The sequence below is a fragment of the Anguilla rostrata genome, chromosome 8 (genome assembly GCF_018555375.3).
Source record: "Anguilla rostrata isolate EN2019 chromosome 8, ASM1855537v3, whole genome shotgun sequence".
NCBI classification, from domain to species: domain Eukaryota; kingdom Metazoa; phylum Chordata; class Actinopteri; order Anguilliformes; family Anguillidae; genus Anguilla; species Anguilla rostrata.
This window is the reverse complement of record NC_057940.1, coordinates 40,196,797-40,220,989: the sequence shown is the minus strand read 5'-3', so window position 1 is coordinate 40,220,989 and position 24,193 is coordinate 40,196,797. Positions and strand designations below refer to the sequence as shown.

Here is a 24,193-nt window from a genome sequence, read left to right as displayed (position 1 = left end):
ATCTTCCAAAGTAAAATAGCAACTGCAGGTATTGCAGAAAGTGGTCCTGTTGAGTCAACTCTTGATAACTACATGTGCTCAAGACTGACACGGCACACTAATGTTCTACACAGTTGTATGCACTTAACCAGAGTATGCACATAATAAGATTTAGTGAAGTCGGCAGGATTAAAAACCTAATCACTAGCTGCATGCTAAGCATCCAATTATCCGGAGTGCAGTTATAAGGAGTTGATTGCATTTGAATCACAAGATTACTGAAACACAGTCACCGGCACTGTCTTCTTCGTCTTTGTCTTCTTCGTCTTCTTCCTTGTCTTCTCCTCCTCCTCCTTCTTATTGTGCTTCCTCTGTTGCACCCGGTGCGCTGGGTGGGGGTGTGGGGTTTTCCAGGTGCAGCTGTATCAGCATGGCAGCCCGGAGCCCCTCGTCCCGGCGCTGGGGAGGGGCGTCGGGCACCGACCCCGGTCCCGCCCCGTACGCTCTCCCGCCGTTAGCTCGGTGCCGTCAGTCCGGTGGCGGCTCTGAGCGCTCGCCTGAAGGGAACGCGCCGGCCTCCGTCTGCGAGGGGTGCGACTGCAGTCTAAAACAAAACCCTCAGTACTGATGCTGACATCACATGACCGGCCCTTTACCCTTTAAACAGAGTTTTAAAAAAAAAAAAGTTCTGTTCTCTCCAAGCGCTGCGTTTCATCTTGCGGGTGACCCGAGCCGATTGATTCGCTGATCCCCGCGTCGTCTGAGCGGGCTCAGACAGCACGAGCGAGTTTATAACTCACTGGATCAGCTCCGCTTCGTCTCCAGTCCAGACAGACACACCGCGGGCTGCTTCAGTTCTGTACCGCTGGGCTCAGTTTGAGACATTATGGGAGACTGAATTAAAATAGCGGGAGTTTAAAAAGCATGTAAAAAACGTGGCCGGGATTCGGTCGGTGATGAAAGGCGTGTGACGCACTGGGGACTCAGACCTGTAGCAGTAGCTGTCACGATCGGCCCAGCCCCGGACGCGTCATGTGGGTTTGAAAGAGTGGGACATCAGATATCAGTTTGCTAGTCACGTATCTGTTAATCACAGTGGAAGGGAAAATGACACGTTTTTAAAAGACCCTTTGCAATCACGATTTATCATTTTAAAGTGTTCATTAATCCACAACATAAAGGTGTGTACTTTATCCAGATTTTTATAAAGAAATATAATAAACACCTTCTAACATAAGAGCTGGAGGTCTGATGGCATGTTTGTTTTGTAATGGACATTCACTTCAAGTTCACTTCTGATTGGCCGCCCACCAAGTGGATGATTCAGTTCAGTTCTATTTGTACTGTTTGTATAGCGCTAAGATGCTTTACAGAGGAAAACGAATGGAAAAACGGGCAAAAAAAACCAAGCCTGAACCCCCTAAAAGCAAGCAGTTGAGGTAAAACACTCCAAAGTGGAAAGTAAAACACTCAAACGGTGCTATGACAAAACTCCCCAATGGGGAGGAATCTCAGGAGGAACCTGGCGTAATAATTAAGACAGAATGAATGGGAGCAGAAATGTCACGCCAGATCTTGCAGAGCAATTAATCAAATGTTGGCCAATGAGTTACAGTCTGAGGAATTACACTAACTGGTAAAATAGACAGTCCAAGCGAATAAATGTATATTAATATGCAGTTCTGTGGGGCGGGGTGATGCATCTGGGCCTCCAGATTGGGTAATGATGATCAATTAAAATGAACATCTTCATGTTGATTCTGTACACAACAGTGTCTCCAAAAAACCAAAGTCTAATTTTCCTGTAGCAGGCAGTATCCTGTGGCATTCAGGACAAAGACGAGCACATATCTGAAAGAAAACCGACTAAAATAGACATAATATCGCAGCGATGGTTTCTTCTTTATGAAAAGGGTTCATCGAGACTGCTGACAAATTAAGGTCAAAGTTATAGACTCGTGTTGATTGAATCCAGGGCAGGTCTATTTTTTATTGTTTTTATTTGCCTTTGCGGACTGTGTGCAGGACTGGATTTTGTATTTCACTGTTATAAAATGTTTTCGAATTCCAAGCGGTTCCCAGCCACAGCGTCTTGCTCTCCTGGTGCCAGTCACCTGCGAGCGCGTGACGGACGCTGCGCTCAGCGACGGCGGGCGAAATGACCCCCAGACAGCGGAGAGAATCGAGGGCCGGCTTTGAGAACCTGTCCGCCCCCCCCGCCGCGGCGGGTAATTGGCGCAGATCGGCATGCAGCTGGCGTGGCCGAGCAGCCGAGCGGCTGAGCCGTGCGAGGCCCCAGGCTCCCGGAGCAGCATTAACAGGTTTCGGGGCCCCCCCCCAAAGCAAGACGTGTAACGCAGGGGCCTTTTCATTACTGAGACCCCTAACGCCAGCCCCCGCTCCAAAAACACGTCATACTGGCTTTAAAGAGGGGGACAACTGGTCCCCCAGTCCACACAGGGTTAATTACGTCACCTGTGCGTTCGCTTTTCAGATTGTCACGCCAGAGGGACGTTTTGTCATGTTTAATATTCACGGTCAGAGAACAAGCAAATGCCCCTTAAGTCATCCTGAAAATGAAATCTCCCAAGGTTACATGGGCTTTTATGTTTTGTTTCCACTAACATTAGCTTTCGTGTAATGATAGAATTAACGGTCAAAGCCCGACCCATGATCTGCTGTAAAGGGACAGACTTCACCGGCCTGCATTGACCGCAGTCTTAACGGACTGACCTTGCATTGAACAAGGAAGGACTTCACATCCATTCTGCCAAAGCCCCCCTCCTTCCGATTCACGTTCATTCGCAGGCAGCACGGGCCCCCGATTCTGCACATGCTGTTAATATGCCTTCGCAATCAACTTTATTTCTCCCCCCCACAAGCGAGCGAACATTTCGGTTGCAGCTGAGAAGGGTCACTTAAGGATTACGGGGAGCGAGCGGCTCGTCTGTGACTTTGCGCGAGGGCGGTGACGTCGGCTCGATTAAGTTCGCTCGGGCCTCGTGCCAGACCCGCGTGCGGTTGCCGCGTCGCCCCGGCAACTCGGTGCCACGGAGCCGTGTTTGCGCCTGCCCTGTGCAGTTCATCTCCACATGAAAAAGGCATTAATAAAAGTGGGCCCCGTTCGCCAAATGGAGACATCTGTGGAAAAGCAAACAGCGTTTCCTCGCTAGCTGCCCGGTGCCACAGAAGGGCCGGCTGATAGCGGCTGCAGGAAAGCGTTCGGCTCGACTGTGAGAGAGGCGCAGTTCCACCACTGGCCAACAGAGGGCAGTGGAGTCAGCACAAACGCACCTCTGAAGCAGCTAAGCTCAACCTTTGCCCAAGACTGAAAGGATTTTTGTTAGTCTTTAGAAATAATGCAGAACATATTCCATTATGAGTGAGTGACAGGCAAAGCTGCTTCAGCTCTGTCGACAGATGGTAATTATGTATTTTTTTTTACTTTTCCTTTTTTCACCTCTGCTCCTTTCAGCAGAAAGTATTTTTCTGTGATATCACAGATTTCTTTTTCTTTAAAAAAATTTTTTTTTTTTTTTTTTTGCAGATCTCTGTTGGAAATGCATACTGGGGGTCTCTGAGTAACGTTAAAAACAAAAACAGTTGCAGACTAGTGGGAGTCCTCCATGTTTAAATGACTTGGCGGTCTCTGACAGAGTGAGATAACGGCTCAGTCAAAGGGACTTCTGTGCTGCTGACAGTTCAGTTTCTCCACAGGGAGCCACCGATCTCCTGAGCTGGGGTTCATACATAGTAAGTCTACAGAAGGGGTTTTATTATACAACAGATAACTGATATTTTTCTAGCACTGACTTGATAAAAAGTATATCATGTTCTCTCTCTCCCCCCCTCGCCTGCTCACATAAAGAAAAGATTGTCTAATATATTGTGCGGTTTGTATGTAGGGGGGATCTGAGTATATTATTTCACTGCAATAAAGATCATACTCGTCCGCTGCTCAGTTTACTGATCACACTCCTCTACTGCTCAGTTTAATGATCAGATCACACTGCTCGGTTTAATGGTCACACTGCTGTTTTCTGATCACACTGCTGTTTACTGATCACACTGCTCAGTTTACTGATCAGATCACCCTGCTCAGTTTACTGATCATACACTGCTCAGTTAACTGACACTGCTCAGTTTACTGATCACACACTGCTCAGTCTAATAAACGCACTGCTCCACTGCTCATTTAAATGCGCCATACTGGCTAACTGGCCCACTTAAGCTTAATGCTTTATCCTGGCTTTCAACAAAGTGACAAGTGTTCTACCCATTCATTATTCCATTTGATTCATCGACATGGCCCACAGCTCACTATCATGCATCAAACTGGCCAACTGCTCAGTTAAAAGCATTGTCCTGGCCTACTGGTCAGCTTACTGCATGTTACCTGCTGAGGTCTGAAGTTAAATACTGTAAGTAAAGCAAGCGTAATGTGGCGTGTCAGTAGAACATTATTAATACTGGGCTTCAGGGATGGAAACAGCACTTTCTCTGCACCACGATGTATCCCTGGGCTTATATTCCTCCTTCATGTTCCTTAGAGATGCCACACCGTAAAATGCCCAGTGATAATTCAGCTCTAACAGTCTTCGTGGGTTGGGCTGTTGGTTTAAGGAGGCGTTTCTTCTGCTCTTTGCACGCGAGGACCCCACCGGAAGGGCGTCCTTTGCCAGCAGGTGCGCTCCTTTGTCAGCTACCGCAGCCGCGTCACCGCTCGGACGCTAAACGCGCGAAGGCCAATCGCGTGCGAATTCTAACTCCGTCTCTGCGTTCCAGACAGGCTCTCTCTGTCTGGCACGTCGCCCGCCGTAGCGGGGAATAGCGGGAATCGTCCGCCCGGGATGGCGGAGACGCGGGGCGGCGAGAGCGGGAACAAAGAGCTCCGGGGAAGCCTTTGAATGGCGGACGGTTTCACGCGGGCTTTGAGCGCAGCGGGAGAGCGGCTCCTTTGAGATATCAAAGGAAGCCAAATGAGGCCTCCTTGCTCTCGGTCACGTGATCGCGTCACTAACATGAAGCCAGTCGACTCGTGCGTTTTTAGTCTGCGCGCCAGTCTTACCGCCCACGCGCGGAACGCCACGTAAAAGCGCCGTGGCCGACTTGCGCAAAGGAAAGGGGGAGGGACGGCTTGTCCCGGGGACCCTGCGCGACAGCGAAAAGAGTCCCCTCTCCCCCTCTCTCTCTCACGTGCAGACGTTCGTTCCTCCCGTTCCTGTCCTCCATTAACTGACTGAGAGACCGCGCATTCGTTAATGTTGCAGGCTGCGTGCCGTTCAGGTCTGTGTTTAACGCATCCCCCTCTCCACCGCGGCCGTTTTGTCGCGGTTTGCTGTACCGTTAATCGAGGGTTTCGCTTTTAAAAGATTTACCTGAGATGACTAAAAGCCTTTGAAGCACGCTGTGATTCACCTGCTCCCAGTAAATCGATAGATAAATAAATAATGCCAAATGCTTTTTTACCCATTCAATTCCACATTAGTTTTCATTTTCGTTTCATCATTTTCAATGATTATGCTAGTTTGGAATGTGCATGATGTGTAGGACGATGAAAACAGTTTATTATTAACAAATATCTCTCCTCCAAAATCTACTACGGCATGACTCACTGGATTTGACTCTTGAATCTGCCTTCGTTTATTAGTAGTCTAGAGCATGCTGATTCCCAGAAGGTGTTTTACATCCAGATGTCTTGCATGGGTGAAGCTGATCTTTGTCAGCTGTTCTGTCTGGCACTGAAGCCATGGTGTTCCATAGTGACTGATCACGGTGAGTCCTGCGTTCACCGTTCCTCAGCTATTTGCACAGTGACAGAAGGGAGTCGTTCTAGATGACTCTCCCAAGTAGCATACTACGCGGAGGTTCCACGCAAATCATTTCTGCCATGCTTGTGCTCTCTTTCTCAGTAGTGCGACAATGCTGTAACTTACGCGGCGTCTGTGGAGTCAGTATTGAGCAACATACACGAGTTACATGAATATTGAAAACTTAGCGTATGTGCGTAAAAAAAGGAAAAAAGAAAATAGAAGTGGCCTGAACTATAAAGCAGACCGGGTCCAGTGGTCCGCAGTGCATGTTTTTTGTCATGGAGTACCACTTGTTGCTCTCCATGCCTTTCTGTTGGAAGAAATGCTTATTTATGACTGGCTCTTCCACCCATCCATCACATGGTAACAGACTTGACTTGATGACTAATCTGTGGGTGAAACTAGTGCTTTTCAGAGCAAATGATTACCAGCTGGGATTTCCTGCATTGTGTCAGATGCTGCATACTTTTCTTTTAGAAACCGCCTTCAAAAAGCAGAAATAGTGTAACATTAGTTTCCTTCAGAATGTTTAAAAACAGAAAATGACAGCTTCAGAGGAAAACCGCAATGCAATTAGCCTAAATGTCAAAGTTGCAAATTTGATATAGCTGGTACATCTTAGTAGGTGGTTTCAAGGTGAATAAAATGAAAAAAAGTATAAATGTATTTACCTAATGATGAAAAGCTATTGGGGTTTGACCCCCAAATAAATGTGCTTTTGCCACTCATAGTTTTTTTTTATGGGTATATTTATACAACACCACAGAATTTATGTAGCTACTTTTTCATATGGAATTTAATAACTTATGGTTTAAATTGTTTAAAAAAAACATTGTTTGCAAGCAAGCACATAACTATGGAGTAGATACAAAACTTGCTTTCTCTTTGGGCTGTAGAATTGGTAACTCTCACAATGCACTTTTTATTATTAAAAAGCTAAATTGTAACCAAACACAATTTAATATTCATTGAATATTACAGGTATATTTATACAACACCACAAATGTGACATAGCTGCTTTTTCATATGGAATTTAATAACTTAAGGATTTTTAAAACAATTTAAACCATATTTTGTTTGCAAGCAAGCACATGGCTATCTGGAGTAGATACAAAGCTCGCTTTCTCTTTGGGCTGTAGAATTGGTTAACTCTCGCAATGCTCTTTTTATTATGAAGAAGCTAAATTGTAACCAAACACAATTTAATATTCATTGAATGCCTGGAGCTGGTGTAAGCTCGCTCTGCACACATTTCTGACTGATTAAATGTGGAATTTGCTGCTGTGGCTTGTTTGGTGTGCAAACCAAGCCTGGTATTGGGGGGGGGGCACTCAGCTCCACCTGTTGCATTCTGATGAGGCGTGGCTCATTGAAAGCACTCCCCTCCCCGGGGCTAGGGATGGGCGGGTGTGGTCGGCTCGCGGCCGTGTTGCCGGCAGCGGCGGTGGGAGTGCCTCCTCCTGCTGTTTAACGGGGGCGCTGAATGGGCTTGGCACACAGCTGTGCTGAACGGAGGCGCCTATCTGGCTGTGGCCGAACTGACTCTTCAGGGAGCGGCGGTAATATCCAGCGATCTGGGGGGGCCAGTCGGTTCACCATTTTATGATCACAAATATAGCATCAGAATGTTCTTAACTGAACGTTCTACTGGTAACTGAAAGCAATGGAGTGCTAGGAAACTGACTTTTAGGAAAAATGATACAATATTCCAAAAAACCTTGTTCTTAAAAGGAAAAAGCCAGATGTGTGGCGGGCTACAGGATTTGATCTGCCTTGCTTCACGGCTAACCTTTCCCGGGTGCATCCTTGTCGCGTGCTGACTTGGCACTCTCTTCCCGTCTTCTTTCAATTAATTAGACCTGGCTTTATAATGGGCTTCTGGGTGAAGGGAGGTGGGTGGGGTTTAGGGTGATTGCACGTGTGCTGAGGTAAGGGTGGAGGTAGAGGTCAGGGTTTGATATATGGGGTTCGGGCTGAGTTAGCGGTGGGGTAGGATCAAGGGCGAACAAGTCGGAGACATAAATGTTCATTTGCCAGTGGAAAACCGTGCACAGCACTCCCCCCCACCCCTTCATTTAGTTGTCCTTCTCTGTTTATGGATTATACTCGCATCATTTTTAAAAAAACATTTTTTGTATCAATCTTTTGGTTCTCAAGTTGAGATTTGTTGATTTTGTGAGGAAACGGCAAAGTTGTCATGGGGGAGGGGGGACGCTGACACCTGGCTTTATAGCTTCAAAGATAGACAATTTGGTTGCCAAATAATGTACTCAAATGGCAAAGCAACAAATAGAATTTCTTTTTACAAATTCTGCTCTAACCACAGTTCCGTACGAAACCGCGTTGCCCTTTTTTGTCTCTCCCTTGCTCAGTCCCTCACTGTCTCTCTCAAATTTCTAACTCCCTCTTGCTCACCTTCTCACGTGCACACTCAGGCTCTTTCTCACTCTCTCGCCTGTTCCCTTTGGGTCTCTCCGTCTCCCGCGTTCTCACTGTCTCTCTTTCCTCGGTCAGTCTCTGAACCCCACCGAGCTCCTCTTTTGCTTAATAAGCGTCTCAGCGTCAGCCTCAGAGTGGAAGATGGCTTGATCCCTTCCACATATAGATCCTGTTCATTATACATTAACAGCGTCTGACTGTCTGCCTTTTCCCAGCGAATCTTCGCAGATCACTGCAAAAAAAAAAAAGGCAATCAAAGACAGCTGTGAACCATCAGGGCTCCATCACAGAGGAGTACTGCTCGTTAACAGTGAAGTAGTTTATATTCGTTTTCTTTCATTGCTGTGATTTCCCTCTGGAGATTAAAGCTGTTTGGGAGCTTAAAGCTACATCGTTGTCACCCACGTCGTCATTAATTAAACTCGTCACGTTATTCGACGCAAGGGTTTTGCAAAATCGAGCGGGGTTGCCAGACGCGCCGAACTCGATCGAGTCGCGCCGCGTGCGGCGGTTCGCGCGGCAGCCGCGCCGTGCGTTCTGAGTTTCGGGGGCGGACGTTTCCGTTTGTGAGCAGCGCTGGGACTCGCGCCTCGCGCTGCCTGCTGGCGTCGGGAGAGAGGGAGCGCGCTCCGTTTCCGCACGACAGCCGGCGCCTCAGACAGTCACCTGGCGTTCTGTCCCCCGACCGCCTGCTCCGCCGACGAAGGCCGCGGGACAGAAATAACTCGCCAGGCCGCCCGACGCCTCAGACGGCCAAGAGGATCGCCAGAATCCAAATGAAAAAAAAATATGTATCCAAAAAATATATTTTTGACAAGCGAGCTCGAACTGCTGCAGCTGAGGTTGCTGAGGCATTGCATATTAGATTGACTGGCGTCAAACTTGATAGAGAGAACTTTTTTTTTTAATGAAGGCAAACATTCTCGTCCCCCGGCTCCCAAAACTTGTTACCAAAAAACGTGGTCTGCACACCTGAGCTTAAAACAGTCCCACGATTATTTGTTTTACCTGGGCGCATTGTAATGAGCTAATCGATTTCAGTTTGCCGAAAGGCACTCACAACATTCACAACGGGGCGTTTTCATTACAGGATATTACAGTGTATTTTAGGAACCTTGCATTCCATTCCTGTGTGCGTGTGTGTGTGTGTTTGTGTGTGTGTCTGTGTGTGTGTGTGTGTGTGTGTGTGTCTGTGTGTGTGTGTGTGTGTGTGTGTGTGTGTGTGTGTGTGTGTGTGTGTTGTGTGTGTGTGTGTGTTGTGTGTGTGTGTGTATGTGTGTCTGTGTGTGTCGCACGCTGTGTGTGTGTGTGTCTGTGTGTGTGTGTTGTGTGTGTGTGTGTCTGTGTGTCTGTCTGTTTGTGTGTGTGTGTGTATGTGTGTCTGTGTGTGTGTGTGTGTGTGTGTGTGTCTTGTGTGTGTATGTGTGTGTGTGTGTGTATGTGTGTCTGTGTGTGTCCGCACGCTTGTGTGTGTGTGTGTCTGTGTGTCTGTGTGTGTGTCTGTGTGTGTGTGTGTGTGTGTGTCTGTGTGTCTGTCTGTATGTGTGTGTGTGTGTATGTGTGTCTGTGTGTGTCCGCACGCTTGTGTGTCTGTGTGTGTGTCTGTATGTGTGTGTGTGTGTGTGTCTGTATGTGTGTGTGTGTGTGTGTGTCTGTATGTGTGTGTGTGTGTGTGTGTCTGTGTGTCTGTCTGTATGTGTGTGTGTGTGTCTGTGTGTCTGTGTGTGTCCGTACGCTTGTGTGTGTGTGTCTAGAAACGTACACGCAAACACACTTCACAACTACGCCTGTGAAGTCCCACCCACCGCAGCAGTGAAGACTGCTGCTTTCAGCTGGAACTTTCTTTTCAGTTTATGAAAGTCATGGTTGAAGTCGTCTTTGGAAAGCTTAGTACTGTACATTGATGCAGAAAATTGCCTACTATTGAACCCTTGATTTTCGTAAGTGCGCAAATTTGAACTCTAATCAACAAAATTATTGGTGTGAAATTGTATTCAGCTGCCTATTATGTCTGATTTCTATTGCTGCCAAGCCACCAAACTTGAATTGCTTAAGTAGGATTAGAGTACGTTACATAAATCGATAACAATAAAGAAAAAAATGCACCCATCTGAAGTGTATACTAAATGGATTCTTCCACTTCATTTTTCTATATTTTGATAGTTATCTAGACAGCTCCCATACAGACAAATGAAACGGGATGCTTACCAAACGAAACAAAAAAAACAAAAACAAAACAAACATGTCCGTATCCTGTCCGACTTGGTGTGGGCCTAGCTAGTGCGGCTAACAAGCTGGCTCCTCACCGGAGCGCTAATGCCTCCCATCCCCAAATAATCCCCCCCCCCCATCGACAGCCCCTGAAGGCCACATCTGCCCCGTGTGGCGGGCTGACGTACGGAGGCCTGGGCCACGACCCCCTGCCCTTTCCCCGCTTTTGAGGCGGGAAAATAATTAGGCTGTACTTTAGAGATGTACCATTATACTGAAATATTAGCATAAATGTTGTGACATTTTAGCATTTGCTGGCTGGTGGTGCCCTATAGTGTGTGCGACTGTAGGTCACTGTTTTTCAAAGGTGGTCTGGCAGCAGTTGGTCTTGTGCAGTGTATCGTTTTTTTTTTTTTTGTTTTTTTTTCAGGTCTTTGAGTTATGATTTATTTATTTTTTAGCAGTAATGGTAGTGAAACTGAAATGTTACTGTTCACACAGTGATGCAGCCGAAGAAAGCGGAAATGAGTAAAAAGCATGTACAAGGAGCAAAAATTATTTGAGAGTTAAACACAGTGACGTCGGATGCAGCGATTTACCAGAAATTTATTGACTTCAGGGGGAGCAAAGCAATAACGTTGAATGCGGTCTTCATTCTGCGATTATCATCGTTTACAAAGATAGAACAACTGCACTTTATGTAATAAAATAATCTCGGAAGGAGCCTCACTGTAATGATTTTAATCTTTGATATGAACACTAACCTCAAGGGTGTAATTTTTTTTTTTTATCCGCGTCTGTACTTTGGTTTTTTAGTGATTGAACGTTCACGGGAGCATTGTGTTAGCATCGCTCTGATTTAACGGTCTCTCCCGGTTCGTTTAATTGTTTTCCTCCTTTTGTTTTTCAGTAAAACGCTCACGCTGGAAGCGGTCCGCCGGCTCGTCTGTCTCTCTCTCTGCTCGATCTCCCGTGTGCTCCGACCCGCGCGCGGCCTCGCTTAGCGGCTCTCGCGCCGTCCCGCCCGCGGGAAGAAATCGCACGAGCGATCGCAGGGCGGCGTCGACGCTCGTTTGCGCGTGCGGTACCAGTTCCGTACTCGGCGCGGTGGCCTGGGCTAAGACTTTGCGCGCGGGCCTTCTGTGATGCGTTTGATAGTTTGCGGGCTTCACCTTCGCTCATCCCCTCGTTCGCTCGTCGGCGGGAGCGCAGAGTTCCTGGTCCGGTCTAGACGGCGGAGCTCCTGTTCGGTTAGCGGTCTCCGTGTCGCGGCCCGGAGCGTCCTCTCTGCCACCAGCCCGGGTATCGGTTTGACTGACTCTCTCTATCCCCCAGAATCTTTGTCTGGTTGTTTTATGGTGGGCTGCTAGTTCACTCGGTGAAATATCTCTACGCCGCTGCCCGAAAAGGCTGTAAAATAAGGTAAACGCCGTCGCTCATATCTGTTTATAGCAAACAAGTTGATGTAGTTTACGATCCATAGCTTGTAAGTAAATAAACTGTACGCCTTTGGATAGCCTGTATCGATTTATCGTCTGTTGTACGTGACATTTAAGTTATTTTATTATTGTTTTTACTTTAATTTATTCACACCTTGTATTTTGTCATTTGTCTCTTGTCGAGGCAAAATTATTTGAAAGCATTTTCAAAGCCCAGCAGAGGGCCATGTACATTCAGACTTGTTTTTAATGGTTATAAGCCTGCTATAGTTAAACAATAACTGAAATCAAAAAATCATGTATCATGTATCATTGCCAAATGATACATGATACAGAATTATCTTTGGGTTCCTGAGTGTCTTTGGTGAGGACACTTATCTTTGAGTGCCGGGTGGGTCCTGTATTCGCAGGTCCAAGCCTTATTAGCCGACTTTGACTTGAAGCTCGCGGCAGTGGGAACTAATTGGCCTTGTCGCACCGGGGGTAATGTGGGTTGAAGGTGGCCTGCCCGCTTTTAACTAGTAGCAGTCAGGTTATTGACAGGCGGCAACAAGCCAATTGGAGCTAATTTAACGCGAACGTTTGGCCATTACCTTAGACAAACACAAAGGCGCCTGGGCCCGTGCATCATAATGCGAGTGTTAGGCGTGTGCCTCTAGGTTCTCGTCATTAGTGCCGAGCGTTGCGGGTCTTTAGCAGATGGCTAATTGCTGTTGGTTTTCGGGCTGTGGGTGAATCCCTCTCCCTGGGCCGGGAGTGCTCGCGCTGCGGTGTGGCTGTGAAGTGTCCTCTGCCTCACGCTGGGCTGGGGGGACGTGTTCCTCCTGCCTCTGAAGGGTTCTTAAGTGCAGTTGTGCTGCGTGTGGAAGGCAGCTCTGCTAACGATGCTTGGATGGCAGGTGACTGACCTGTGAAGCTGAAGTGTTCACTGGGGGAATTCAGAGATGTCCGGGGGCCTCACAGGCTCCTCACAGCCAACATGACACAAACACACACTCACACGCTGACACACACACACACGCACACACCACACATATATATACACATACATACACACACACACACACACATACACACACACAAACACACACACACACACACATACACACACACACTACACGCACACCACACATAAACAAACACGGCACACACACACACACACACACACACACACAGACACACATATAACACTCACACACACAACACACACCACCACACACACACACGCACAAAACACATAACTACCCATCTCTCCCACTCTTACTCCCTGCAACAAGGCACGAGATCACTGACTGGACCAATGACGCTCCACACTACCCCCACAACCGGCCAGGCACCACCACACGTCGGCATCAAACAAACGGACTTCTCTCCAGACCTCTTCCCCTCATGTCCGTGAGATACTGTACAGTTCCTGAGTGGTATGAATGGAGGAGCGGTCTTTCAACCCTAAAGGTCGCAGGTGTCATCCTACGTAGGACAGCAAACGGATTCTTAAACCTGCTGGCTCTGATTGGTACTACATCCTGCTGTTATAAGGAATGTGACTGCTTGTAATAAAGTGTGTAAGTCGTTCTGGTAGAAGCAGTTCTAAAACCAGCATGTAATGACATATCCAGTTCTAACTTCTATTAAAGTTGGAACTACCCTGCCACAACACACCCATCAACTACCCACACACACACACACACACACTCAGAAACACACACACGCGCACACACACACGCTCGCATGCTCACACACCCACACCAGAACCACTTCAGCCCTGCTTCTGGCCTCTGCTGAGGAGTGTAGATGTACGATGTGAGTCAGCAGGTGGTTCGTAGAACTTCACAGGTACAGAACACCTGCGTTAGCATCAATAGTACCACCTAATACTCCCCTGCCAACCAATTATTTGCCTCCTTCTCCCTGCATGAAATTCCTAACATAACGGCGTTCGTGCCCTGCGCGATGCTGGAGATCTACCGAACAGATCTCAGAGATGAGTCAACTTTCCCGCCGCTTGTCCTCGGCCGTTCCCCCCTCGCAAATCACCGCGTTTATTACGAAGCGCGCCTCAACGGTAAAAAAAAAAAAAAACTGTAGAATGTGCCGGAAAACACGCGGCCCCGTTGCCCTGCAATCTTCGCACGGCGATTCCCGGAGCTACCCTCCAATCTTTTGAATTGGTTTGCTAATAATACCCGAGCCCTGACTTGGAGGAGATAAGCAGCGGGTTCTTCTGCGCAGGTCTCTGACTGGTACGCTAGTGGGGACGGAGCGCCGCGATTGTCAGCGGGGATTATGACGGATTATTGTTATTTTTATTAATGGCGCCATTGTCGCTGCCGCGGCTTTCGCGCTCCGCTGTTCTCCAGCGCTAAGCGCCGAGTAGCGACAGTGTAGGAGCGAGCGTGAGGCACCGTGCTCCACGTTCCCTAGTTATAGGGAAGTGTTTGACTCGAGCCCAACAGTACCTCACCCTCCAGTCCTGCGGTGGGTTTGCCTTTATTGGCCTGACACTTTCCGCTCCGTTGTTGGCGATCCGTCGAAAGCTGCTTGGAATCGCGTCTTCCCCCCCCCGTTGTGCGGGGCAGGCTCTCTTTTATTCGCCGTGGTTTCCGAGGCGCTCGCGTCGACCTGTCGTTGACCCCCGAGCCCCGTTCTTTAGCGATTTACCGCCCCGCCGGTAACTGAGCGCGTGCGGTTACCTCTGGAGGTCAGCGCCGTTCGCGCCCGGGACCCGCTGGAACTGTCGGGAGGAAATGGAACCCGCGGAGACCGAGCCCCTCCTGCTTTACCACGCCGGTTTTCCGAACGCGCAGTCACCCGTCGCTATGGCCTAGGCCAGTGTTTCTCAACCCCGGTCCTGGGGACCCACTGCCCTGCATGTTTTAGATGTTTCCCTGCTCCAACACACCTGATTCAAATGAATGGGTCGCTATCAGGCTTCTACAGAGCTTGATGATGAAGTTGAGAAGCAGTGGCCTAGGCGATTTCGTAACGCAGTGAAGCAGAGAGATTGCGCGCGGGAAGCCTGCGCAGCTGAGGCCGCTGATGCACCTCTGACTGGCTGGCGGAGGCTCTGCTACGCAGCGAGGTGGTGGTTACCCGTGCCATTGACCGTGCCCTTATGGGGCGACATGGCTCAGGAGGTAAGAGCGGTTGGCTGGCAGTCGGAGGGTTGCCGGTTCGATCCCCCACCCTGGGACGTGTCGAAGTGTCCCTGAGCAAGACACCTAACCCCTAATTGCTCCCAACGAGCTGATTGGCACCTTGCATGGCAGCCTGTGTGAATGGGTGAATGAGGAGCATCAATTGTAAAGCGCTTTGGATAAAAGCGCTATATAAATGCAGTCCGTTTACCATTCCATTTACCATTGAAGCCTGCCTGCCATGACCCTCAGTATGGCCAGCTGTGAGTGACCCCCTCCGCAGTGGTGGGTATTCTTTCCGAACCGTAGTACACATCCCTTTAGCACGCGTCCGTGGATGATTGGACACTGTTGTGTGTTTAGGCCCTATGTAACCTATAGGAATTGTTTTTGTAGGGCAATATAAATGTACATTGGTACTGAATCATAAGTCAGTAGAACAGAAGATACTGAGGTCACTTTCTCGATTCTTTGCTTAAGCGTTCTTTGTTGTCAAATTTATTTTAGGAAGCAAAAGAAAATGGGGGAAAAAAATAAATAAATAAAAGGGTTTTAGTCTGAAGCGCTTGTTGCTATTCATCACAGCCCTCATTAACTGCAACTGGGAAGTAATGATATGTTAAGTCAAATAGGATATTTCTCTCTGAAAGAAAATGACCTTTCGCTGGATCGTCGTTGCACACGCACCGCATAGCAATAGAATCCGCCAGTCCTGTTTGAAATGGTTTTTGGCTAGGTGTTAAGATGACAACATTTCAAAATGTCTTAACTGCGTTTCTTCGTCGTAGTCTTATCAGTATGCATGGGTGCCTGGGTGCGTGTTTCAACTTTTATGTCCCAAAATGTGTTGTAGGAACGTTACAAAAAGACTACTGCCAACTTTAGTCCTTCATTCAGGCCTGCTGTTACACCTCAGACAGTCTGAGTGAATGGGTGTTTGGCAGGCAGTGCCACTTGTGTCCTGCCCCACTTTAAACCTCTTCTGCTGGTTATTGGGCCTGGTAACTGGAGCTGGAATGAGTTCTTCATTGTGAATGAGCCCTTAGCCTTAAGATAAGTGTCTGAGGCTTTCCTCATGCTCAGTTCCTTCAGGAGGGATAGAAAAAGTACTTATGCACTAATGCACACGCACACACACACACACACACAAACATGCATACACACTCAGTCACATTCTCTCAAATGCACACAAACACATACACACAAATATGCACACACACATGCATGCACACAAACACACGCAAATATACATACACACAAACACACACACGCACGACTGCTGAGCATGCTCATTGTGCTGTGTCAGTGTGCAATACATTATCCCTCCCCCCTCGGCTGATTCTCATTGGACTAGCTTACCTTTATGGACGGGAAACATACAGCAATTGTAAACATTTGGAGTTTTACTAATAAAATGATAAATATATAATATTGAACAGCAATATATTTAAAAAATATATAGTTAAATCTGAAAGAGGCTATAGTTTCTATATTGTCCCATATATTGTTCAGTGTAGTGCTATCCTGGTCGTATATTTTGTAATAATTTATTTTAAGCATATTCTTTTTCCTTTAGGGTTGAACGTGTTCAATATCAATCTCTCTGATTTCCACCTGGCAGCCATTTCCTCCCCCTTTGCATTGTGGGGGCTTTGCGTTGAGGGCTTTGGCGCTCGTGGCACGGCTGGCTCACCACCGGGCCTGCGTCTTCTGGATGATCCCTGGTCAGATCAAACATGACAGTTTCACACAGGAGCCTGAGCACAGGGCAGCGGTGATGTCAGAACAAGCAGCCAATGGGAACCGGCTCTGCCGGGAGTTCGCCCGGTTGCCAGCGCCTTGACGGCTCAGCGAGCCGCTTCGCCCGCGAAGCTCAGCCGTCCGTGCGCCGGCGCGTCACGGGCTCGCTCTGTCCGCCAAACCGTCAATTTCTCAGAGCCTCCAGAACAACAACATGTCACCTGGAGTAAAGCGATTAGGAGGAATTTAGTCTTGTTAAAAAAAGCTGTTGCAATCGTACGGGAAAAATTAACAATCCGCGCGCTCCCGTCAGGGGTGAGCTTCGGTCCCAGCTGGTTTGGCAGCTCTGACGTCATCATCCTCTGACGTCTCTTTACCGCGTTATGCAGAAGCAGGTGGGATGGCACGCACGTGCTCACCGTGTCTGTGGTTTTGTCATCCTTTTGAGCGACTGTTTCTGCGTATTTTTCTTCAACTTCTGCCCCTCCCATCACTTTTCAGATTATTTACCGCTCGGCTTGTATCGACCGGCTCCGTGGCACGACGCCATTTGCATTCCGAACCTGTTGCCTTTCCTGCGTTTTTTCCCCCCCCCCGATGTATCTGAAGAGTTTGTTTTCCCAGGACTGGCAGTGAAAGCTCAAAAGAGCAGGGCTGGGCTGCGCGGTGAAATTTCTGCTCACTCCGATCAGATGTTTAAATCCTCATTTTCTGGGAATTTGTACGTGCCGATGTGCTGGGGCCCAGAATGGCGTCGATCGTTTAGTGCCGTTGAAACTTCGAAACTGAAACGAAGGACATTTGTACAGTCGTTTGAGCCGTATTAATGGGGATTTATTGACCGCGGGACAGCGCACGCCCTGAAATTATGACCGTTTAGGCAATCTCGCCTCCATTCCGGCTCTGGAGGTGAAACCCACTCTGCGGTTCATCGCTCTTGAACAGACGCAGGTATTTTGAATTAAATATCTCTAAATGCGCCGTCCGAGATTCTATTAAGGATCCCCCTTTTCAGCAGGACCGGCGAAATTGGAAGAGAAATATCTTTCCCCCTGAATTTATGCGATTCATTTTCCAGTTCTCGTGTTTGAATCTTTATGAAAATCTTATAGAATAACCAATTTAGTGCGGAATGCACGGGGCTCCCTGGGACAGTAAAATAAAAGCCTTCATTTGTTCGGCGTAGACAATTTCTCACAGCGATTCTGTTCTCGCTTTCACCGGAATGGCCCTGCATGGTAATGCGTCTCTCAGCCTCTCCCCTCGCTTGTTTCGCCCGAGCATTTCAAGAGAGGCCCACAATATGCCATTAAAAACGCCGGTTGTAATACGCAATTGTAAGAATGGCTCTTTGGAACTGTCATTCAGCAACAAGAGAGCGTTATGTCTTCGGTTTTCCTCTGAGATTGGCCAGGAAATAGAAAAGAGCACCAATTCCTTTAAGTAAAATGGAAAATTGCTCATTGTTCAAGTTCCACTTGAATTACTAAAGGCGAATGTTTTAAATGGTTATATTTTAGTTATTATGTTAAAATTGGAAAAAGACTAGGTTAGAGATGTGGGCAACACCTTCTATGAATAGTTATTCATCAGAGCTATGTAATGTTACATTTGTCCTTTACAGCACCTTTCAAAGTGCTACATAGACAGTTGGAAATACTTAAGTCTTTAACCTCAAGTAAGCAAATGGTGTGTTTCATGGTTGGGGATGCCAGTTTGTCTCCACCATGTGACCTTCAGGTGATTAAGTGAGTAATTTTCTAATTGAGACATTTATAAAAACAATTAGTTGATCTAGTATGGGGAGAGTCAGGAAGGAAAGTGAACATGGATGGAAGTTGGAAGTAAATGCTGTGAAAAGCATGTCTTTGAGCCAGTGGCCCTCACACCTGTTCCTGGAGAGCCGCAGGGTCTTCTGGCTTTTGTTATTCAGAACATGACAAAGAGGCTTTTGCTACATTTAGCTGGCGAAGGACTGAAGTATAATATGAGAAAGCAAGGGGAGACAAACTGGTGGCCATAGTCAAGGTATGTCACTTGCTGCATCAGTGGTGACATAAAATACCATATTTACGGTTTCACTATAGGTTGTTTATGAATCTTTATGCACTGCTTCCAAAGGTTTTGTATTATGCCTATGGAGGGCTAATGTAGTTCTAATTAAATGTCATGCATAGTTAGTGTTTCTGAGGTATGCATATAAGATGTCTCTATGCTGGTATAAGACATATGATGGCTTATTTTGATTGACTGAAAAGTCTGTAGAACGTATCACCCGAAAGAGAATTTTTTGTCCCCCATGGCTCTATACTTGGCCCCCTTCTCTTTCCCTGTGTATGTAATCCCTTGGGTCTGCCCATTTCTGTGAAGCACTCAACTTTTCCCCTCCTTTCCTCCTCCATCTAACACACAAGTCTCATTATCCACTCAGCTTGCCTTGAGGACATCTATTGCTGGATAACGGACTGGTGCCTAAAGCTGAGTCTGGCTAAAACTGGAATGCTTTCTTCAAAGTCCTCACCACTGCAAGACCTCTGTGAGATACTACAGGGAAGCTCACTTGGTATATTTCTAAATTTAAGCTTAGGGGTTACCCTAGACAATCACATCTCGCTCTCTCCTCCAATACAGTGGCAGTGAACGAGCCGCGCAGATTCTTTCTGTGCGACTTCCCAAAGAACCTGTTTGTTCCTCACCACCTACCCTACAGAGCACCCAATGCCAGACCCTGGTACTCTGACCCCTGGGCTATTGCTGTTTATTTCTTGCCAGTTTCCCTGCCCTGCAGCTAATGGCTCCCAGTCTTCCCAAGCATGCTTATGTTACCCCTTCCTCATTTCACTTCATTGCCTGTTTCTGTTGGCATCAAGTTTTAAACCTTGGTGCTAGCTTACCGGCAGTTAACGGAGTAGTTCCACCATACCTCCAGACAATCTTCAAACCATACACCCTAGCTAGATATCTGCTCCATAGACTCAGGGTAACTGGCTCTCCCCTGTCGCTGTAGAGGTTTCTCCTAGTCATGATGTTGGCCTATACTGCCACCCCCCCCCCCCAACTGATGGAACAAACTTCCTATTGTGTTCAGAACAGCAAAATTGTTTTCCATCTTCAGATTGAAGATACACCTCTTCAGCATTAATCTTGATTCCTCTTCCATCCCCACTCCCTAGCACTCCTACTTTGTACTAGTTCATGTAGGCCTAGTATTTTCTATGGTTTTAGCTTTTTCTTCTTCGGGCTTGGTATGGATTTAACCTGTACATATTCAGGATATACAGTCCATCTTGCTTAGCGTACTGTAGTTAATTTGCATTAGCGCTTTGGTGATTTTACATATGCACCCGCTGGTCTGTGCATATTGTTAGTCAGGTCTGGAGCCGCTACCCACATAAATGAGGTGAATGCGCTTATGTTTTCCTAAGTTGCTGTAGATAAGAGCGTCTGCTGAATGAATGTAATATAATGCAATGTATCTAAATGGTGAGCTGTTCATTTAGGAGCTGTAGGCAGGCTGCATTCCAAGGACAACATGACGTCTGTGCCTGTTCGCTGTTGCGTGAGACTTTCCTTTCGGTTCAGGGCTGTAGTCCCGCAGCGAATACAGCGTGTGCCGGGAAGGGTGGCGAGCAACGTCAGCCGCAACTCAATTAGTTCCACGCAACCCTTTTCTGGGGGATGTGCTCAAATCTTCCACATTATATATACATTTTAATGAATCGCCAATCAGGTTTAGCGCTGCTATTTCCTGCTCTACTAATTCATCAGTGTCATTAGCCATTAGCCATTTACCAGTGCCATTAGCAGTGCATGCTACATGCTGCTAAGCTGAGAAGAAGCTGTGTCTTGCGGTTCAGACACGCTTTAACGTTTGAACGAGAACGCTGTAATTTAAAACCGAATTAGCCTTCTTAGCGTCTGCTGCGCCGCCTGCCCCGCGTCTAAGGGGCAGTAAAAGCCGGGGCGTGCGCGCTGCTCCATTGCACTCCACTACGCGCCGTTAGCTTTTTTTAAACTGCCGGCCACGGAGCGCTAATGGACAGCTAGGAGCGATCAGCGGAGGGCTGCTCTGTGGGTGCTTTGAGCCTCGCTGGAAGGCGCCACGGCGGCGGTTACCGTAGGAGCCGTAACGGGAAGGGTGGCCAACAACGTAGGAACCGGTTACCGTAGGAACCGTAACCGCCTCAGTCTCACCGCAGAAGTAGTAGATTGAAGAGTAATCTTCTGTTCTTCTGGCTTGCTTTAGGCTTTTACACTCATCGAATGCGTAAATTCCTACAATGTTAGGCGAGCGTATAGCTAACGTAGTTTGACGCCGTAATGCTAAAGTAGGCCCGGATTCAATCGACGTTCGTCCTTACAGTAACTCTACCGACAAAGTAAACGATGGCGCTGGTTTATTTTACGCAGTTTGACAAGTTAATTTAGGTGATTGCTGAGCTTGCCAGGCTTGGTTTGCAACGATAAGGGCTGCTGCCGATGGTCTAACCAGCTATCCCCACCTAGAGACGGTGGCTACATCAAGATGTAGCGAGCCTGGACTCCCATTTTCATGATTTAATGCCCCCAGCCGGACGCTCGCCCTTCTGACGACAGAGGGAAGCGCGTTATTTATGGCGCCGCTCTTTTCGACAAGCTGTAAACGGGGCGCTCGCCGTTCATTACCCTCCCTGTGATCTTCATCCCGGTGTGGGCAGGGTAGGGGGGCGGGAGCGGGAGCTGTCTGTCCCGCGACATACACCGTGTATACACCCCGCCCCTCCCTCCCCATCCCTCCCCGCCCCCTGTCTCACAGACAGACCCGCCTCCCCCCCCTCCATCCCCACCCTCACTCAATGCTCCATGGCCGCTTAATAGCAGTCAGCATAATATTTTCACAGCCTCGCCGGGCGGGGGTGGGCAGGTCTAACTAATGCCGTCATTAATCTCCACGTTGGCTGCTCACACTTTCGCCGCGCCCTTTCTGCGGGACGTGAGGACTCGTGCGCGCTTTGAGAAGGAGGGGGGGGGGGAGAGGGAGCCGTAATAGAGTCATTAGTCACTAGCGGAGAGATAATGCGCCCGTGTGCTTCCAGAACCTTCTCCCTCATTTAGAACGGAGCGGGGGGAAGATCCTGCCGCGGCATTCAATAAAACTCAATAAAAGCGATGAATTCGCCGTATTAAATTTCCATCGCTCCGTGTTGGTTATTTTCTTCTGGGGGTGAATTTCTTTCTTTCTTATTTTAATTTTTTTTTTGCCCCCGCAACTCGACGAATAAACAATAGAATTGGAAAGGGGAAAAGATGAATGCAAGTCTGGAGTACTCCCGAAGCTAAGCCGCTCTTTCTGTTCCGTGGCTTCGCAGATTGCCCCGAGCCTGGTGCACACTTAATTTATTTCTGCATCGGGAAAAGCAAACAGGAAACTGTTGGGGGAAAAAAATAAAAAATACTGCCATTAACAGGTGGTTGGTTGTTGATTGCCTTCCTGTTGCTGTAGCTTAACCTTTTGTGCTTCGGTTGCAGTGCTCCCTAAATCAGACCCAGTAGATGTTAGGGGTGTGTCTGAACGCAAGCCCTATTCTGAAATGCACTCATATTGCTTTTGGTACAGGTTTTTTTTTTACTAGTGATATTTGTAAAACTTTTAGTTTTTTTGGTAAGTTGTGAAAATCACATTTTACTGCAGAAATGAAATTATGATTTGGACGAAAAGAGCATTAAAAGGAAACAAGTCGCACTTTCCGATGTTAAAAATAAAAAACTAGAAATATAGCGATTGCTCTAAGCATGTGTGGAGTCCATCTAAAACCCGACGTCTCGCTGGCTTTGAACTCGCAGCTCCTCCAGTGCGTCGTCCTTCTTGCTCCTTTCTTGTTAATATCATTGAGTTTATCTGTGACTCGTATACATTATATGTGGCATTAACAGAGCCTACAGTTTGCTACATTATGTTTTTGGAGAATGCAAGAAGGATAGAATTTTTTGCTAGCAGTTGTCAAGAAAAGCCAGGTTGTTATTTTGCTGCATCTTTTTATGAAGTTTATTAAGTCAAAAAGTAAGGCTTGAGTAGTTCCAGTAACCATTCTAATTAATGATTCCAATTAAAATTTGACTTGACTGACACTTTTGAGTGTACCAAACATTTCAGAACGGCAAACATCCCCAATTTCCAGCGGGTTCATGAGGTTCTGCTGTAGTATTGGGCAAAGGGCTGGGTCTGCTGTGGATGCACACACGCACACACACAAACACACACACATGCAGACACATGCACACAAATGCACACACACACACAAATACTCACATGCACACAAACACACACATGCACACAAACACGAACGCACGCAAACACGTGCACACAAACACATGCACACATGCACACACGCACACACAGACTCTAGATACAGATACATATTGTGACGCTCCTAGTGGATATAAAGTGGACGTGCTTCTGTAATTTTGCTTTGGTTTTGCACTACGCTGTTCCTCATGGGCATGCTCCCTTGGGAGATTGACAGGTGGGGCTTATACTAGAAGAACGCAAGACCAAAAATAGCTGTTTGATTAAATAACTTATGCTTGTTCTGCCTTATCTTCTGCACTGGGGGTTTGTAAGAGCGTGGGGTCAGTGGGCACTAGTCCGCACCGCTGGTCTGTACCCAGCTCGTACAGCGCATGCATTATTGAGCATGTTTCCTTCGCTCCGTTGTGAAAACACTGCATCGGTGTTGGTTGTTTGACCTTTGGCGGAATCTTAGCATTTAGTGATAGCAACAGCAGTACGTAACCTGATCAGAACACAACCTTTTCATTAAAAAAAGTGTGTTTCCATCAGTGTGTACTTTGCGTTAGTGTTAATCGCTGCATCGTTGACAGCTCGTGCTTGTGTGTGTCCATGTCAGACAGTGTACCTGTCAATCATTTTGGTCGCTTGTTTCTGTAGCGTCGGAACGCTTTGTGAATCGGAAAGGCCGATGATAAACCTACAGGCATTGTTGTCTGGTTGGGTGATTTGCTCTTTAACTTTAACTGGTTAGCTTTTCTGAGATCTAATTATGTAAACTTATCACGTTGTTCTAATTTGCTGTTCCTGCTGTCCATTAAATAACATGCATATATTCTGAGTCACTGCATCCCCAGAAGAAAACACTGGGGAAGGCGTGTAGTGTGGAAATATTGGTTGATTTTTGCATAAAAATTTAAGGAGCCAAGAATGGGAAGTCTTCTTTTTGAAAGAAAATGGCAAGCCATGTGAATGAAGGTGGGCGATATTGTATGTGATATACGTATGTGATATATCAGGTTTTTAAAATTTTATTAATTGTTTTGGTTTGGATTCAAGGATATATAATTCAGTGCTGATGTGACTGCACTTCTTCACTTCATGACCTTTGCTGCTGCTGTCACTGACGTTCGGTATAGTCCGGTGTCCTGTCATGTAGCAAAAACA

General features: G+C 47.3%; 1 protein-coding gene across 1 annotated transcript in view; it reads left to right on the top strand.

The window, feature by feature from the left end:
• trappc9 (trafficking protein particle complex subunit 9) overlaps positions 1-24,193 on the top strand; it is a 307,504-nt gene that overhangs the window by 112,665 nt on the left and 170,646 nt on the right. Inside the window, exon 18 of the mRNA XM_064345606.1 lies at positions 394-570. Coding sequence (XP_064201676.1) covers positions 394-570 — 177 coding nt within the window. The remainder of the gene's footprint in view (positions 1-393; positions 571-24,193) is intronic.